The sequence below is a fragment of the Silene latifolia genome, chromosome 9 (assembly GCF_048544455.1).
Source record: "Silene latifolia isolate original U9 population chromosome 9, ASM4854445v1, whole genome shotgun sequence".
NCBI lineage: Eukaryota > Viridiplantae > Streptophyta > Magnoliopsida > Caryophyllales > Caryophyllaceae > Silene > Silene latifolia.
Window position 1 is genome coordinate 194,803,634 of NC_133534.1, and position 20,049 is coordinate 194,823,682.

At 42.4% G+C, this 20,049-nt stretch overlaps 1 protein-coding gene across 1 annotated transcript; it reads right to left on the reverse strand.

Moving 5' to 3' along the window:
* Nucleotides 1-13,628: 13,628 nt before the first annotated feature.
* On the reverse strand, nt 13,629-19,823 carry LOC141602068 (uncharacterized). Its single transcript, XM_074422378.1, has 4 exons — nt 19,564-19,823; nt 18,592-19,478; nt 17,769-18,486; nt 13,629-13,935 (listed from the first exon to the last, which is right to left on the reverse strand). Exons 1-4 carry the CDS (start codon nt 19,821-19,823, stop codon nt 13,629-13,631), a joined length of 2,172 nt encoding a protein of 723 aa, XP_074278479.1.
* Between the last annotated feature and the right edge of the window lie 226 nt (nt 19,824-20,049).

Here is a 20,049-nt window from a genome sequence, read left to right on the forward strand (position 1 = left end):
GGCAGGGTAAGTCGAAGGAACGCCACCCGTAGTCCCCGGGTGCAGAGGGATGAAGTAAGCGTACAACCAAGCCTATAACAAAACACAGCAACCACAAATCAACCAATTTCTCAAAAATTGCCAAACTCAAAATCAAAATCAAAATCAAACTCATAATCAAAATTAAACTCAAAAAAAAAAACTACAAAGATGCTCGTACCTCCAAGATGAGGCCGGGACCAACCAAAGCGGGAGAACTACCCACCCCCATCACCTCCGGATGCACCGCAGCGTGCAAGTACCGGGTAAAACTCGCCAAAGCCGACGTAACCCAGTCAAACTGATCCAAAGTGTCGAGGTGAGCACAAAGATGAAGTACCTTGGTCGACAAGCACTCACCCTTGTCACCAAAGTACCTGGTACCCAAGAAGTACCAAAACCACAACTGCGCCTCCTGCGCGTCAGCTCTAGCCTCAGTCTCCGGACTCGCCAACGGCGCCGGAGCGTAGCCCACCGCTCTCCCCCTGCAGTGATCCCTAACATACGTGTTCGCGATCAAGTAAGGAGTGATGTCGGAGGGTACAGGCAAAACACTGCCGATCAAATCCGCAAACGCAGGGGAAGACACTCTCTCTGGTGTCTCCGGGAACTCAACGGGCGTCTCGCCACAGGGGAGGCCCGATATCATGGCAAAGTCCTCTAAGGTCACACCGACCTCCCTAAACTCCATGTGGAACGACGACGTCGTGTCTCAGTAACGATCCAACATGGCGCGGATAAGACACAGGTTTGACCTAATCGATGCCCTATGAATATCCCGCCAAGCAGCCACCAACGGCCCCAAAGCCGACCTCTCTATCAACGCCCTCGTACCGGCTCGGAGAACGTCGTAGAAACCCAGACAAGTGGAGAAGCCTGAGAAAGTCCTCATGGTAGCAATCTCCTGAAATTGGGAAACAACCAACGTCATAACACCTATTCAGGTCTGAAATATCAAAAACGACAAAAAATCGACAAAACGGTAAAACTTACCAGGCCCTCGTGTGCACGGCAGGAGAGGTGAGTGTCTAGCCGGAGCAACAACTGGCTACCATCGAAACCCTCGGCCCAAGAAGGCGATGCCCGCAGGTTCAACCCCCGCGGGGCTGTAACCCGTCTAGCCTCCCAACCCGCGACATGAGCGTCGTCCTCAACCGTCTCCACTCTCCGTCTCTTCTACCCGCGAGACTCCACACGACGGGGAGGAGGCCTCTCAACGACCCTAACGACGTTCTGCAACTCCCGTCTAGTCGGCCGAGGACCCCTCCTCCTAACGGTACTAACCCTCCTCTCGGAGGTAGCAGCCTCAGACCCTGTCTTAGCTCTTCCAACACCAGCAGTCTCAACAACGGGCTCTTCCCGAGCCCCAGCAGCTCCATCAGCACCAACAGCCCCGACAACGGGCCCCTCACGAACCTCAACGGCTCCCTCAGCCCTGGTAACCTCCTCGGCGGGCTCCTCCTCCTCGGAAGCGTCCTCTACTACCACCTTAGGTGCGCTAGCCGGAGTACTAGCCGGCCCAGTCCCAGACAGGTCCTCCAAAGTCCCAACAACGGACCCGGTAGGCCCCGAACACTCCCCTGCAATTAAAGACAAAACGAAAATGTCCGCCGAAATTTCGGCATTATGACGGCACAAAATGGATAAATCCAAAAAAACCTGCGAAACAAAACAAGGGCAATCCCGCCCAAACCCAACGAAACAAAAACAACAAAACAATCCACAAAAACTGCACAAAAATGACTCGCCCCTCTTTTCAAGCAGAAGACGAGTCAAAACGATAACAAAAAAACCACAGCGCCTCAAGACCCACACAAGGTCCGCCAACAACCCAAAAAAACATTCTCGACACAATGGGGTATTTTCCACGGCTCGAAAAGGCAGTTTTGCGCCAATTCGAACACAAACAGGTCAAAATTTCAAAATACGACCACGATAAAGCAACGTGATTTAGTTACGTCTCAAAGCGACCTAAACTACCGTTAAGGTCCATTTCAAAACAAGCTGACTAAATTTGAGCTCAAACAGACGCTTATTTTGACAGACATAAGACCGTCGCAAAAGGCAAAAATTCCAATTTTGCCCACAAAAACCCCAACGAAGGTTCAATATGGCAAACACGGTGTTCCCCGACTACAATACAACCTAGTGGGCCACGGAACTCAAGCAAACAAACTTGACATTGTGAAATGAGATAGTTTCCTCGTCTCATTCACGTTTTTCGAACATAGGGGGCGGGAACGGGGACCAAAATGCAAACTAAAAGCACCCCTATACTCCAAAACAGGTTTCTAACCTAATGCAACCATCAATTTCCCTCGAAAATGGCCTAATCAAAAACGGCCAATTCGATTTTTGAGGGCTTACGGTTTCGCCCTAATTCAATCAACAAAAAGGCAAACAAATTCAAATGGATTCAAGAGGATTTACATACCTTGAGATGACATGATGATAATGGCACGAAGACGAGCAAGAAAAAGACCCAAAAATGGCGATTTTTTTTTGTTTTGTCGCGTGTTTGATTGAGGAAGATGAAGTGAGAATGGGGTCGTCCTGTTTCTCGCGTCTTTTCTATAAAATAGGGGAGCTCCCTTACTTCGTTGCAAAGCTCGCGCCTCAATGAGGTGCTCCTTGACTCCTTCAGCGAGATTTTAGGCTTTGACCCAATTTCTCGCACCAATTTCAAATTTTCAACAACGGCAATAAAAACCGTCATTTCAAATACAAAAACAATAATAGTGAAATTCAAAATTCACTATTTCCTCAAATTTTCAATGACGGCAATAAAAACTGTCATTTCAAGTGCGAAACACGATAATAGTGAAATTCAAAAATTCAGTATTCCAACGACGGCAATAAAAACCGTCATCCTCAAATACAAAACAATAATAGTGAAATTCAAAATTCCCTATTTCTTCAAATTTCAACGACGGTAATAAAAACCGTCATTTCAAATACAAAAAAAACAATAATAGTGAAATTCAAAATTCACTATTTCTTCAAATTTCAACGACGGTAATAAAAACCGTCATTTCAAAACACAATAATAGTGAAATTCAAAATTCATTATTTCTTCAAACTTTCAACGACGGTAATAAAAACCGTCATTTCGAAAACGATAAGAGTGAAATTCAAAATTCACTGTTTCCTCAAATTTTCAACGACGGCAATAAAAACCGTCATTTCAAACACAAAATAGTAAAACTCAAATTCGCTATTTTCAAAATTTTGACGGCGGCATTAAAAGCCCTCATCGGTCAAAAACAAAACCAATAGCGGGATTCAAACCCGCCATTCTCACAAATTTTTCAACGACATTCATCAATCTCAAATCGTAGGAAGACGAAATTAAAGTCATCCTCCCCAAATACACATCAAACGACAGAATATGCATCTGTCCTTTTCTTACAAAACCAACAGCAATAAAAACCGCTATCTCTCTTCGAGATTCAAAAATCACCGCCAACCACGGGGGCCAGGCTCACAAACGTGTCCCTTTCCGGCACCACAAACATTAAATACAAACACCGAGATTCCCCAACAAAGGATATCGGAGGCTTCCTCACAAAGCCCGCTAATTCGAACAACTTCTCGAAATAGGCCCGTCCAACGCGGCTATTTCCCACAGTCGATCAATCGACCCTCAACATGGCTGGCGAGCCTTACAACGCACATGGCTGGCGAGCCTTACACAGCACATGGCTAGCGAGCGTTACAACGCACATGGCTGGCGAGCCTCACAACGCACATGGTTGGCGAGCCTCACAACGCACTTGGCTGGCGAGCCTTACAACACACATGGCTGACGAGCCTTACAACGCACATGGCTGGCGAGCCTTACAACGCACATGGCTGGCGAGCCTTACTATGCACCGCAGCTGGTGAGCCCCTTTCATATACGCACCGCGGCTGGCGAGCCTCTCTCATATACGCATCGCGGCTGGCGAGCCCCTTTCATATACCCCTCGCGGCTGGCAAGTCCCTTTCATATACATACACCCCTCGGCTGGCGATCCTCTCTCATATACGCACCGCGGCTGGCAATCCCCTCTCATGTACGCACCGCGGCTGGCGAGCCCCTTTCATGTACGCACCACGGCTGGCGAGCCCCTTTTATATACACCCTCGTGGCTTGCGAGCCCCTTTCATATAAGCACCGCAGCTGGCGAGCCCCTTTCATATACGCACCATGGCTGGCGAGCCTCAAAACGCACCACCTTCACCATGGCTGGCGAGCCTCAAAACGCACCACCTTAAACATGGCTGGCGAGCCTCAGAACGCACCTTCAACACAGCTAGTGAGCCTTTGTATGCAAACAATAAACGACTCTAAGACATATCCCGAAGATGCCTCAGGTATGACTCCTTCTTATGGCTGGCGAGCCTTTATACGTAGTCTAACGGACTTTAAACGACCCGCACGGACAGTCGACAGACTCTAAACTGTTCCCGACGACAGGTCCTCGGCTCGTACCCTCGAGTCGCCTTGGCGTCGCCCTTCTCGACGGCAGGTCCTTGGCCTGAGTTTTTTCAAGCCGCCTCGACGTCGCTTCGGTCTCCAGGTTGTAATCTTCGATTTACCTGGGGGCTCTACTTTGACTTTCGCCCTGTCCAAGCCTCAGTCAAAGTGGGGGCTCTGTAGATACCCAGTATCTATTGAGTCTCCAACAAAAACCCAATGATTATCGGACTACAACATGCTCAGGAATCGCAGCGTTCGATCGACAGTTTTGTACAACTATACGTCGGAAAACTTAAAACTATTTCAAAAATAAAACAATTCAAAACTTTTCAAAAGTACCTGGAGTGTTTAATGCATGACGACTGGGTCACAATGACACTAATTAGAGTCAAAACCGACACCGGACCAAAAACCGACTCAAAATTCAAATCCCGACTCCAACAACGAGTCAAACCGAGTCAAACACAAAAAAAAAACTTTTAAAAAATTTCCATGTTAAGGTTTCCCGGAATCCTTAGTGGTCAAGTACAAATCAAGTTCATCCAAAACCTAGGATAGAAAAAATCCTGATTGCACTTGCGTGATAGCGACAAGACAACTGAAGACGCGCGAAATGGCTCGCGCCTCTTCGAGCAGCCCATGTGGCCACGTCGCTCAAAACGCACACAACCACCCATTTTCCTATAAATACCCTTCAAATGCCACCATTTGAGAGTTACGCGAGTGTCCGCCCCCTCATTTCTCCCTTAAAATTCTAGACTCGTCTTCTCAAGTCACAAACCGACACGTGTTTACGACCTACCGATCGTAAACACAAGCCTTACACGTTGTTTGGTACCGTCATCATGCATTAAACCACTCTTTTACTTTGCTAAAACGGTTTTCTTACCGAGTTTTCCGACCAAACAAGTTGATACACTTTCGTCGATTTCTCATCTCAAGCCTAGCATGTAAGTATGAGGGTGTAAAAATCTTCTTCTATCATGTTCTTCATTTGTTTCATGACTATAACATGCTAAAACATGCTTAAGATGGTCCAAATATGGGATAAATGAGCCAAAACCGGATTTTTGGTTGAGGCATGGGCTGCTTATGTAGCAGGCAGGCTTGCGCCTAAAGCCCCTCTCAATCTTAAATCCAACCGTGTTTGGTCTCTTCCTCCCTTTTATTTTCATTTCATATTTTTAATCGGTTTTTACCATTTCAAATATTTCAAACCATTTTTATGACAAATTTTGAACCATAAAACATTTTTCACCCTTGGTTCCTAATACCATGACGGTTTAATCCGTCTTTCGGTGATAATATTTCGTTAATTACATTATAAAAGGTATTTTAAAACCTTTTATTTCATTTCTTTACATTTTAAAGGGTATTTTAAAGCCTTTCTCATTTCTTTGCATTTACAAAATAAATGTATTAGTCACCAACACAAAATCATCCTTGGTTCTCCATACCATGTCGAATTTTAACCCGAGTACGATGATGAACGTCGCCTAATTACAAACAAATGAACTTAAAACAATTATTTCATAATCATTTTCAAAACTATTCATGTCAAACTTGCAAACCGAACCCGACATCGAATATTGTCAAAATAATGACGATTATTCAAGTCTCGTTCTTCACAACAACACAAAAGCGGCCTTAACGGCCTTTTCAAATGAAGACGGGTTCAAACACCCACTTTCCAACGCATTTTACGAACTTTTTCAATGGTCAGAAGACGTCTTTCATTGTCTGTTGACCCGCGCCTAAACAGGCCGCTCATTTTTCCATTTTCAAACCAGGGCAGACCCACTTGCATCGCCAACAGGCTCACGCCTATACTGGCCGCCTGATGCAGGTTCTGTTTCCCTTCTAGGGTTTGTCTAGGACGATCCCGACTTCGGTTAACCCGAATACAGGACGGAACAGATGACAAATCTGCTCATTTTACATTATATTTGGAAAATGCCTTACTAAGACAAATGGATCACGTTATGCGCCATAAACCTAATTTGGTAAATGGATGTTTAATTTTCGTCTTGATAGAAAATCAACATTAAATGCAACTCGACATCAAATTTTGATACTTGGATTAAAACAACCGACGTAGAAAGCTCACATGTTAGGTTTTAAACTCGTGGATGCGCATTCATGCATTTACCCGTTTTATCAATTCTCACATTTAACCAACCAAGATCGATCAGTAAAGGCCGCTACCGCGGGAGGGATTGGGTGTCCGATTAAAGGGCTTCCCAATAAGTACCTTCACCTCTTACTCAGAAACTTTGGATAGTGGATGGCTTTATCCAGAGCGTACGAGAGTCATTCAAGAGATAGAATGCTAAAGAGGGACGATTCCTTATCTTTAGTACCTATGTCAAACACCGCTTTTTGCCTTGGTTGACCTAGGTATAAAGTGGATACGAACGGGTTCCAAGCATCCCACAAATGCTTGGTGGCGACTCTGAACATCTCTTGCATCGTTTTGAGACCCTTGCCGAGACGAAACCGACCGATCTAAAACGATCCGGTCGAAAGCATTCCTTACGCCGCCAAGCGTGGCTTTCAATAAGACCGCTGCCGTGTCCACATATCGGCTGGGCATCCGCAGGTGGGCCATGTCCACATAATGCAACTACTATGATATAAATGTAATTAATGGTATTGAATGCATAATTAATCACTCATAACAAAATAGCTAAGTAGGGAAACCCTATCCTGAGCTTATTTCCAAAATTCCACAAGCTAGTCCCTAGAAATGCTCCTCAATGAAGCTTCCTACACATATTAATTATTATAATCAATACTACAATCTATTATAACAATATACTAACTTAATTTCTTGAATTCGTACAACATAATTAAGTAAGGAGTAACTTACTAACTAAATAAAGTTGTTAAGACAAAAAAGAAGAGAAGAAGAAGAAGTGTAGATCCACTTACAATAAAGGAGGAAGGCTAAGGAGGCAAGAACTCTTCTATAGAAATTTAGGGTTTTTGACAGGATTTGATGGTGGAGAGTTTAGAGAGATGTTGGTGAAGTTTAGAGAGTGGTGAATAGTGTTTGAGAGGTGTTTTGGTGTAGGAAATCAGAAATGATAGGGTTATGAAAGCGACATCTCACCAAACATTTCCCGTATAAAACTCACTCGACCGGCACTCGGTCGAGTGGAAGCCCACTCAATCGAGTGGAGGCTCCACTCGGTCGAGTGACCGACTTTCCAAGCTTTCCAGCCTACTGTATTGGAGTACTTGGTCCTCCACTCGGTCGAGTGGATCAGCACTTAGCCGAGTGGGTTCTTTATTCCGTCTAGCTATACTTAAGTCAATACGAGGTTACAATATACCCCCCCTTAAAAGAAATTCGTCCCCGATGTTCAATTCCGACACTAGGTATGGAATAAAGCTCCCCCCCCCCCCCAAGGTGCACTATGGTGTGTCAGGGTGAGTATAAGACTAGTGTTGACTCAAAGGTGACGTTAGGTGGCGGTCAACTACATATACTAAAAGATAAAAGAGAGAAAACCCTATTTAAGGTACTTGCGTAGTACGCCCTACTCCTCTAGAAACAAGGTTACGACCCCGTAACCGACTCATACCTGCTCGAAAATGTGAGGGTATCACTCTTTCATGTTCTCCTCGGCTTCCCAAGTGGCTTCCTCCACAAGGTGATTGGACCACAACTCTTTCACCAAGGTTGTCTCACCATGTCTTGTCTTCCTAACCTTTCGGTCTAGGATTTCTTTGGGTGTTTCCACATATGTTAAGGCATCATCAAGTTTAATCATCTCCGCTTCGAGCACATGAGAGGAATCACTTATGTACTTGCGCAATTGAGACACATGGAATACATTGTCAACTCGGTCCAAGGCCGGTGTAAGTGCTAAGCAATATGCCACTTCCCCGGCTCTATCCAAGATTTCGTAGGGACCAATGAACGTTTGGCTCAACTTGCCCTTTTTTCCAAATCTCATGACTCCTCTCATGGGTGAAACCTTGCGTAGTACCTTATCTCCCACCCCAAATTCTATGTCACTCCTCCTGAAGTCGGGGTAGCTCTTTTGCCTATCTTGTGCGGCTCTCATCTTCTCACGGATTATACGGACTTGATCAACCATGTCTTGGATCATTTGAGGCCCTAAAATCACGGCTTCGGTACTATCGTCCCAACATATCGGACTTCAGCATTTCCTCCCATATAAAGCCTCAAATGGGGCCATACCAATTCTAACGTGATAGCTATTGTTGTAGGAGAATTCGATCAAGTGTAACCTTTCTTCCCATGAACCTTAAAATTCTAGAACACAAGCCCTCAACATGTCTTCCAACGTTTGAATTGTCCTTTCCGTTTGTCCGTCCGTCGCGGGATGGAAGGCCGTGCTCATTTTCAATTGAGTACCCAAGGAGCTTTGAAGCTCTTGCCAAAACCTTGAGATGAACCGTGAATACCGATCCGAAACGATGTCATTTGGGAACCCATGGAGCTTGACCACATACTTGCAATATGAATTAGCTAATTCTACCTTGCTCCAAGTATCCTTCATTGGAATGAAGTGAGCCAACTTGGTTAGTCTATCCACGATAACCCAAATCATATTGTTCCCTTTTTGAGTCTTCGGTAAGCCCACTATAAAGTCCATGGAGATTGACTCCCATTTCCATTCCGGCACATCCAAAGGTTGCACCTTTCCTTGCGGTCTCTTGTTCTCCCCCTTTACTCTTTGGCAAGTCAAACACCTTGCCACAAACTCCGCTACCTCCCTATTCATATTCGGCTACAAAAACGTTTTCTTGAGGTCCCTGTACAACTTGTCACCACCCGGGTGCACCGAATAGGGCGTGTTGTGGGCTTCATTCATAATCTCCTTCTTAAGTTCATTCTCATTCGGTATACACCACCTCCCTTTGAACCTTAGACTTCCATCCATGTGCAACTCGAATCGGGAGGGCTCTCCCTTTTCTAGTGCTCCTTTCCATTCTTGAATCTTCGTATCATTAGCTTGCCGTCTCCGGATTTCATCAATAACTCGGTCGCTTTTCGTATATGGATACCCATCTTGTTTACTTATTCCTTCAACCTTAGCATTCACAAGGCGGTAGACAAGGAGTGCACCGACTTCCTACTCAAGGTGTCGACCACCACGTTAGCTTTCCCTTCATGGTAGAGTATTTCCATGTCATAATCCCCAATTAGCTCAATCCATCTCCTTTACCTCATATTCAACTCCTTTTGGGTGTAGATGTACTTCAAACTTTTGTGGTCGGAAAACACCTTAAAGGTTGTTCCATGCAAGTAATGCCTCCAAATGCTTCAATGCAAAGACAACGGCTCCCAATTCTAAGTTGTGAGTTGGGTAATTCTCCTCATGAGTCTTCAATTGTCTTGATGCATAGGCTATAACCCTACCATTTTGTTGGGAAATGTGTCCTCAACAATAGTGTGATCACATGATTTAAATATCATTATTAAATCTCATTACAAGAATACGGAAGGGATGATACATTACATATATAATCAACTGGTCCACATATATCAGTAATGATTGGCTGGCTAGAGTTTGACATTACTGTCGTACGACGGTGGTGATCAGTTGATCCCTTGAGGTCACACCTAAAGGACGATTCCCTTAATTGAAAAGGTTAATTGGTTGTATGCCGATACAGATTAATTAATTCCTTAAAATTGAACAAATTATTATCATAAGAGAGAAAAATGACATCTTCTTATAATGTGATTAAATGAGATTTTATTTAGTAATTTAAGAAGTTATATTACTGAAATTAATCGGTGTTTGCGAAACACGCTAGATGAGAATGATAAGTCAGTTATAATTACAAGATGTTGTGAATTATACTAACTAGTAATTAAATGACCATTTTATGAGAAAGTAATTTTATATTACTAGTCAATTTGTTAAATATGATTTATTTAATTTGTAAATGATATTTAATTGTTAAATATGCATTTTAAATTAAAACATGACATAAGACATGTCACATGTCACATGACATACAATTGTACAATTGACAAAAATAAAATGGACTCCATATTACACTATGTAAACCGAAAATGGATGGGCAATAAGAAGTTTTTGTCTTTTTCCATTTGTCTTTTGCATTTGTCTAAAATGCTTGATATTGACATGACAATGCAAAAGACTTACACCTTTTGTCTTGTGAAGACAAAAAGAAAAATAATTATGGTCTATTACCATAAGAGGCCACCGGTTTTGTGAGGGACAATTAGAGGATTTTTCCTCAATTTTTCATTCTCTCATGTTTTAAGAAAAACATAAAACTTCTCTCTCTTGTTCTTCACAAAATTCATTTTTGTGAATCTAATTTGTTTAAATCAAACACTAATAATACTAGAAGTAGTATATGAGTATTAGTAATAGATTTTAAGGTAAACTACATTACAAACATCTAGTACATGTTAGTTTGTGGGTTTAAGGGATAGTCTTGGGTGCAACTAATTGGAGGGCTTCTATTTTGAAGTCATGTATGTTCATCCATATTGGAAAGCTCAAGAACTAACAAGAAGGAGATCTTGTTGGTGCCCATTTGACCGAAATTCATATGGTGAGAAAATGATTTCTTCACTTATTTATTTTAGTTTGCATGCATAAGATCTAGAATTTATTTTATGACTAAATAAATTTGAAACATATAAGAATATGTTAAATAATGAGATATAGATTTCTAACACATTTTGCATAAGTACACACCCCAAGCCATTCTTTGATGCATCGGTGTAAACTTCAAAATTCTCACTTCCTTCCGGCAAGGCTAAAACCGGGGCCATGGTTAGACGCTCCTTTAGAGTTAAGAAGGCCGTCACACAACTCCCGTCCCACTTGAAACGGCTCTCCTTCTTAATTAGTGATGTCAAAGGTTTTGCAATATTAGAGAAGTCTTTCACAAATCGACGATAGTACCCGACTAGACCCAAGAAGCTTCTAACATCCGCTACATTCTTCGGTGCTACCCACTTAGACACGGCCTCAATTTTGGTGGAACCCACGATAACTTCTTCCTTTGACACGATATGGCCCAAGAAAGCCACTTTCTCTAGCCAAAACTCACACTTACTAAGCTTTGCATAAAGTTGGTGCTCTCTCAAGGTTTGCAATACTATCGTTAGGTGCTCCTCATGCTCTTCTTTGGTCTTGGAGTAGACCAAGATATCGTCTATGAATAACACCATGAACTTGTCCAAGTACGTACTAAACAACCTATTCATAAGATCCATGAAAGCGGCCGGTGCATTTGTTAGTCCAAACGGCATTACCACGAACTCATATTGTCCATATCTTGATCTAAAAGCGGTCTTTGGGATGTCCTCATCTTTGATCTTCAATTGGTGATAGCCTGAACGTAGGTCTATCTTTGAAAACACTCCGGCTCCACTAAGTTGGTCAAACAAGTCATCAATCCTTGGTAGAGGGTATTTGTTTTTGACGGTAACATTGTTCAACTCCCTATAGTCAATGCACAATCTCAACGTTCCATCCTTCTTCTTTACAAATAGAACCGGTGCTCCCCAATGCGAAACACTCGGTCTAATGTAACCCTTGTCCGCCAACTCCCAATGTTATTTCTTCAATTCTTCTAGTTTGTTTGGACCCATCCGGTACGGGGCCTTAGAAATCGGTCCCGCACCCGGTTTAAAGTCCAGTCCGAACTTCACTTCTCTCGGTGGAGGTAATCCGGGTAATTCCTCCGGAAATACATCCTCAAATTCCACCACCACCAGTATATCCCTAGCTTGAGGCCTCTCCACACTAGTATCCCACACGTGGCATAAGATCATTGGGCACTTCTTCTTTAGGCAAGTCTTTAGGGTCATCATCGAAACTAGTTTTACCTTAGGCTTGACTAGGTAACTTTTGTATGACACCCTAGTACCCTTAGGTCCTTTCAAAGCAATATTCTTTTGGTAGCAATCTATGTTGGCTTTGTGTTTACTTAACCAATCCTTTCCTAGAATTATCTCAAACCCCTCCAAAGGAAATTCAAAAAGGTCTACCGGGAAGTTTGTTTTGTGAATTAAGACGGGTACTTCTTTATAAATCCTCGAACATGTAATAGACTCCCCCGAAGGTAAGGTCACGTCATCCTTTGTTAGTTTGCCCTCCCCCAATTCTAAGGTCGATAGACAACTCCTAGACACAAAAGAATGTGTAGCTCCCGAGTCAAATAAAATAAAGCATGGGTGAGAGTTAACAATAAATGTACTGGATACAACGTGGGAGTCTTCCTCGGCACACTTCTTGTCCATGGCAAAGAGTTTGCCACTAGTCTTGGGTGCTCCTTGGACCGTGCTAGCCGATTGAGTTGGCGTATTCCCGGAAGTATTGCCGCCCGCATAGCTTATTGCCCTTGATGGGGTTCCCCGGTTGAAGTTTCCTCGATTTTTTCCACCATTGAAGTTGGGATTTGCATTTCTTGGGTTACTCCAAGCCCCCGAGTTCCGGTTGCCTGCCCCGGTTTGGGAAGGGGTGTGATAAGATTTTCCTTGTCCAAATCTCTGGTTATGTCAATTTTGAGCGCTAGTGCATTCCACCCTTTTGTGACCGAGGCCACCACAATTATAGTACCTCAACCCTCCTTCACTAGCGGCCCTATTCCCATAGTTGCTTGTCCCACCAAAGCTAGTTCCTTGTGCTCCTCCCGAGTACGACTTGGATTGGTTAAAAGTAATCTTCTTGGGTTGATACCCTCCTTCACCTTCATTCCCCCTTTTCTCCCCGGACCTCTCCTTAGCATCCTCGGTGACCCCGAGTACCCTCTCCGCGTTACCGGCCCTAGCATAGACTTCTTTCACACTGGACAAATCCTCGGGTGGGAGCTTCTCCAAGAGCTTGACAGTCAAACCTTCCTCAAACTTGAGAGCCAAATGAGATTGGCTAAGGCGAAGGTCCTCCACGTAAGTAGCAATCTCACAAAAGCGGATGTAGAAGTCTTGCACGGTCATAGCATCGGTCATAGCGAACCGGTCGAATTCCGCTCGAAGCTTGCACCTCACGTGCTCGGAGATGAACGCATTCCTCATCTCCATCTTGAAATAGTCCCAAGGGATGGCGGCTTCGCCCCTCTCTTCATAGAAGCTCTTCATAGCTTCCTGTTCCTTGTACCACCAATCTCTCGCAAGTCCTCCCTAGTAGAAGGCGGCTTGCTCCACCTTAAGGTCTTCCGGGCACCTCACCACCTCGAACACGTTCTCCATCTCTCTTACCCAATCGCTAAAGAGGAAAGTCTCCCACACCCCAAGGTACTTGGTGGGGCGGTGGCGTGAGATGGTGGTGCTTATGGCCGAGGCATCCATTGCCGCATCTCTCTCTCGAGTGACATTCCTAAGAGCTTTGGTGAGGGCCTCATTTTGAGCAATAAACCGCTCCATTTCCTCCTCAAACACACGAGGTGGAGAGGAAGGAGTCCTTGCACGGGGTCTTGGCATAATGTCTCTTCAATAAGCATAACAAACGTCAATACATGCCTTAAAACACGAGCCAATGGGTATTGACCACTATACAGGTCCTCTCGGTCGGGTGAGGAAAGTCACTCGGTCGAGTGGTGAGCCTACTCGGTCGAGTGTCTCAACAATCAGAAGGTTTCCCAAAATCCCCATAGGTCCACTCGATCGAGTGGTCTTACAGGTCGGTCGAGTGCCACAACAATCAGAATGTTTCCAAAATTCTCCCATAATCCACTCGGTCGAGTGGCCATATTACTCGGTCGAGTAGGACACACTGGTTCGAGTGAGACCCTTACTCGGTCGAGTGTGGCAACTTACAGGAGCTCTTTTGATTCTGGAAAGGCATCCACTCGGTCGAGTTGGAGGGGCACTCGATCGAGTGCTATCTAGTCGATGGAGTTCCTCTCTTCACTTGGCCGAGTACACTACATAAGGGCTATTTACTCATTCTAACTCACACAAGTCCACATATAACCCTATTCACATGTTCCTATACGCAAGCACGGGATAAAATATAGACATATGCACAACATATGACACAAGTATGACGGTACTTAACACGTATACTTACTCTTATACACCTATCTTTCTCAAAAGTCTACCATTATTGAGCACATTATCTTGTAAGGCATCACCAAGCATACCAAATTACACAACATCAAGCAAGAAGTATGCAACAATCATATACACCAAACACGTCCCATTAGCCACGCTTAGTGACCGACTAAAGTTAAGAAGGCAAGTACTCAACCTTGAGACTATTAGAAATCTAGATCTCTTTCCTCAACATATTCATATATGCTATGGTTTTAATTTAGTCATAAATTAAAAGGTGATCTTATGCATGCAAACAATAAGTAAAATAAGGAAGAAATCTTCATTCTTACATTGTTATTTTGGATCAAAGGGCACAAGAGAGTTCTCCTACTCTCTTGTTCTTGAGCTTTCCTTAATTGGACGAACTAGGATTCAAGTGTAGAATCCCTCCCAAGGTTTTATACCCAAGATAACAACTTAATAAAATTAATATTATTATTACTAGAACAATATTAATTTTGTGTAAAAATTGACCCAAAAATTATTTGGTCTCTCTATATATTCGGTTAAGAGAGAGGGAGGAGGAGGAAGATGTTATCTCTCTAAAATTCTTATTTTAGATGTTGAATGAATGAATGATACACTAGTTTTTGATGTAGTGTATAAGATAAATTATAGAGCAAAAATTCTCTATTTTTGTCTTCTCAAAACCGGATGGAAGGGGAGAAAAGAAGGGGCCAATGCATGCACAAGGTTGCCTTCACAAGAACACGTAGGCTTGCATGGCTAGTATTAGGCAAACATGATTATGTTTACCACTAACATAATTAATCTAATATTTTCCTAATCCACCCATTATTTTCGGTTAACATGGATAAAATGGACTCCATTTTATCTTTGTCAATTTGTCATATGTCACATGTCACATAAAATTGTTATGTATTTTTAACATATTAAAAATCAACGCATTAATAAAAATACGTCATATACAAAATAACAAAGGTAACAAATTCAAGTACATTATTAAAATATAATGATCCAATGATTTATTACAACTTTAGTAAATAACTGAATTAATATAAATTACAACTCGCAGCGGAAAAATAAAATAAAGTCTAACGTAATATAATTATCGTATGTAAACTAAGTGATGCTAGACTCTAAGTCATGTCCATGCCTCACGCCCAATTGCTCCTGCCCAGCTAATCAAGTACCTGTTATTTTAATTCTGCTCCTGATTTAACAGGAAATATTAAATGCTTCACCACAGGTCGCCCTCAATTAAAGCATACATCATTTTATTTTGACACAACAACAAACACGTCAACCAAAAGGTTGAGTAGAATAACAATCAACAACTAATGACAAGAATAATATAAATATGCATGGTATTATACGATATGCAAATGTAGTTGAGCTCATCACCCGAAACATCCGTTCATCCAGCCCCTGGCCCGAGGCAGCCTCAACTCGAAGTTGAGAAAACCAGAATAAATCTGAGGACACCCAGAGACAAGTGTACAAAACCAGTCAAGGGCCTTACATTACCACGAAGGGATGTCTGCCAGGTTTTACCTGAATAACCAATGTAAATGTTATGCCAATGTATGCAACCACAATAATAATCCATGGAATAAAATCCACAATAATAATCCAACCAAAGGCTAACAACCATCCAGTCACAATTGTTATATGAATGACATGAATATAATAAGGCAATCAGTTGAGTAGTTATCCTACCTCGTCAGCAAATATTCCAAATAAAGCAACCCACGCAAATCAACTAATAATAGCCTTCCCCAAAAGCATCACGTAACATGAATAATAATTACAATTACTAACTAAACTAATTATAAAAAAATTAACTAATTATAAACATGATCCAAGTAATGTAATTAATCCCGTCACAAGAAATCCCGAACAAAATCCCATAACAAACTGTGTTTAACCCTTGACACACAAACCCACGTAGCCACGGCAACCTACTCTGCCTCATGCTCCACCGTGAGCCACCACCATCAGCTACCCTGCCTCGCACCAAACACCAGCTGCACCACCAAGACACGTCCACCTAAACACGCCCTAGCAACGACAACCACAACAAACAACAATAGCAAACTCGATAACCAACTACCCAAACACAACCAGCAGAACCACCACACACCACCATTAGCCACCACTACATCCACCTAGCCCTTGGTATGGCAGCCGCCCATAACAACACTAACACACTCCCAAACACGAGCCAAACAGCAATATTCGCATGTTCCAAATGATTGAAAATCAAATGGTGTAATCACATTAGTCGAAATTATTCTTTTGATGCGATTCTCGTTTATGTGACCTAATCGACAATGCCAAATGAACGCTTCATTTGGGTCACTTGATTTGAGTTTCTTTGATTGAATGTTATAGATATCATTAATTGGATTTGAGGTTTCTAAAATGTAAATGCCATTGATGTAAGAAGCTTGGCCTATAACCAAATCATTCCTCGAAATAGTACAACGATTGTTCTTAATGACAAAACAAAAACCGTCCATGTCTAGCATGGCGATTGAAATAATGTTTTTAGAGAGTGTAGGCACATAAAAACAATTATGTAAATACAACTCAAATCCGTTAGGCAAAGCTAAAACATAAGTTCCTTTGGATTCGGCCGCTACTCGAGCTCCATTTCCAAGGCGTAGATCCACATCTCCTTTGCTAAGCCTCTTCACGTATCTTAAACCCTGTAAATGATTACAAAGGTGAGAACCACAACCGGTATCCAGTACCCATGTCGTAGTGGAAGTATAATTAATATCAATAACATAAATTTCCTTAGGAATTTTACCTTTTGGAACGATGATTCCTTCCCTTATATTCCGTAAATATACGGGACAATTCCTAAGCCAATGTCCCATGCCATAACAATAATGGCACTCATCATTAACTTGCTTGAAGTTTTTGACTTTCTTTCCCTTCTTCTTGAACTTTTTGCCCTTTGAAGCAAGAACTTGATTGCTTGAGCTCCCACTAGTTTTGGCATCTTTATCTTCCAGAGATAAAGACCCTATAGATTGTATCAGGTAGTCTTCCTGAGACGGGCTCACACGAGATCTAGTAGTAGTATGTGGTCTAGTAGAAGTGATGAAGTTAAGGTTTCCATCCGAACCTATCCCAAAATGAAGTTCTCTAGTAGTGTCGAAATCATTGTTGGAGCAAACGTCGTCAAAAACATTGTGGTAAGACTCAATAGTTAACTCCAGACGAGCAAAGTTCCTTTCCAACCAGATAGCATACATGACTGCACCTTTAACTACCCTGCACACTCTCTGCTGCAACTTAGAATAAGAACCAGACTGATCATTGAGCTTCAGCTGCAGCCAATTTTCCAATCCTGCTAAAATTTTTGAGGCATAGACACAATCCCAGAATAGGTGATCATGTGTCTCCTCCCCCATCTCACAAATGACACAGTTAGCAGTATAAACCAGGCATAGCTTATATAATTTAGATCTTATGTTTAAAGCATTCCTATGAATAAGCCAACCAACAAAAGCTTGCTTAGGGAGAACCCAAGTATCCCTGACATCATGATACCATGGTACAAGTGGGTGTATAGCCTGTAACCATTGGTATCCTGAACTAATAGAATAACCACCAGTAGATGCAACCCAGCAGTTACCCTGATAACCACCAGCTAACCTATTCTTGATCTTGCAAATGTTCCTCCAATTCCAATTAGAATCAGGAGGAGGATGATATGTTTCCCAATCAGCCCCTTTCCTATAGACATGATCAATCCATATCACCCACAATCTGTCAGCTTTTGTATATATCCAATTCACTAGTTTACCCACACTTGCTATATTCCACACCCCTTCTTCTTTTATACCCAAGCCACCTTCCTTTTTGCTGCAACACACATCCTGCCATGCCACCAAAGGTGCCCTGTTATAGTCTGAGCCCCCACACCATAAGAAATTCCTGCAAATACTCTCAATTCTCTTGATAACTCCTTTAGGAATCAAAAAGATGGATGCCTAGTAGTTATGTAATGTATTCATAACTGAGTTTATAAGGACTAGTCTCCCAGTATAACTCAAATTCCTAGCCCCTATACCTCTAATATTTGAAACAATCTTCTCCAGAAGAACATTACAGTCAGCCTTTGTAAGTCTACCAGGTTGAATTGGAATACCAAGGTATTTAAAAGGGAGCTTACCCTCTTGAAATCCAGAAACCTGAGCAATATCAAGCTTTAAAGAATCAGGAACCCCATTATAAACTACTTCTGATTTAGAAGCATTGACCTTGAGCCCAGAGGAACCAGAAAAAGTAGCCAGCACCCTAAGAATAAGCATGATAGACTGCACATCTCCTTTACTGAACATGAGAAGGTCATCAGCAAAGAGTAAGTGAGTAAGTTTCAAACTCTTACACATAGGATGATAGCTGAAATACCATTTCCTAGTAGCAAACTCCATGATTCTTGATAAATATTCCATGCAAATGCAAAAGATTAAAGGAGAGATAGGATCTCCTTGCCTAAGCCCTCTCCTACCAGGAAAGTAACCAAACTGTGCACCATTAAGGTTAAGAGTGTAGGAAGGAGTACAAATACAAATCATAATCATTCTTCTAAACTTTTCAAGGAAATGAAGGGCCTCTAACATCTGGTCAACAAAGATCCACTCTATTGAATCATAAGCTGTTTGGAGATCAAGCTTAAAGAGACAACGAGGGGAAACTTTCTCTCTGCTATACTGCCTAATAAGATCTTGACAAATCAAGATATTTTCCAATATGCTTCTTCCTTTAACAAAAGCACCTTGTGTCTTGGAAATCAGGTCAGGAAGAACTAGAGCCAGCCTAGAGCAGAGTAACTTTGAAATAACTTTGTAAATCACATTACAGCAAGAAATAGGCCTGTAATGCTTCACACTTACAGGTCTGTCAATTTTAGGGATCAAAGTGATAACAGTGGCATTTATCTGTGTTAAGAGTTTGCTAGCGTAAAAAAAAATCAATAACAGCTGCACATATGTCAGTCCCCACAATGTCCCAAGCATCCCTATAGAACTGACTAGAATACCCATCAGGCCTAGGGGATTTATTAGCAGGAATACTGAACAGACATTTCTTGACCTCCTCAACTGTGACAGGACTATTCATTAGGAGCCAATGTGCCTGAGTACAAAATTGTCCTTGCCTTACAACATTGACATTAACATCAGCAGTGGTATTGTGAGTTCCCAGGAGTTCCTGGTAATAAACCAGAAAAGCATTCTGAATTGCTGCTCCATCAGTACACATGCCACCATCTTTATCTTCAATTTGGAAGACCTTGTTCATCATCACCCTTTTCTTGATAGAGTGATGAAAGTAAGAAGTATTTAGATCTCTCTCCAATGACTATTGCACTTTAGCCTTTTGAATCAGAAAACTATCTCTAGCAGTAATGAGATCCTTAAGATCATTGGCCAGGTCCAGTTCCTGCTGTAAGAGAGTAGCATCACCAGGAGTTTCAATAAGAGCTTTCTGTATAGTCTCCAGAGCTATACTAGCTATGTTGGTATTG

What these genes read in the sequence shown, in the direction of transcription:
- LOC141602068 (XM_074422378.1), bottom strand. Translation starts at nt 19,823, where the DNA reads ATGAACAAGGTCTTCCAAATTGAAGATAAAGATGGTGGCATGTGTACT. An exon ending in GATTGTTTCAAATATTAGAG is followed by an intron (nt 18,487 to 18,591) that starts GTATAGGGGCTA and finishes TGATTCCTAAAG; the next exon opens with GAGTTATCAAGAGAATTGAG. An exon ending in GTAGTTAAAGGTGCAGTCAT is followed by an intron (nt 13,936 to 17,768) that starts GTATGCTATCTG and finishes TGCTTATTGAAG; the next exon opens with AGACATTATGCCAAGACCCC.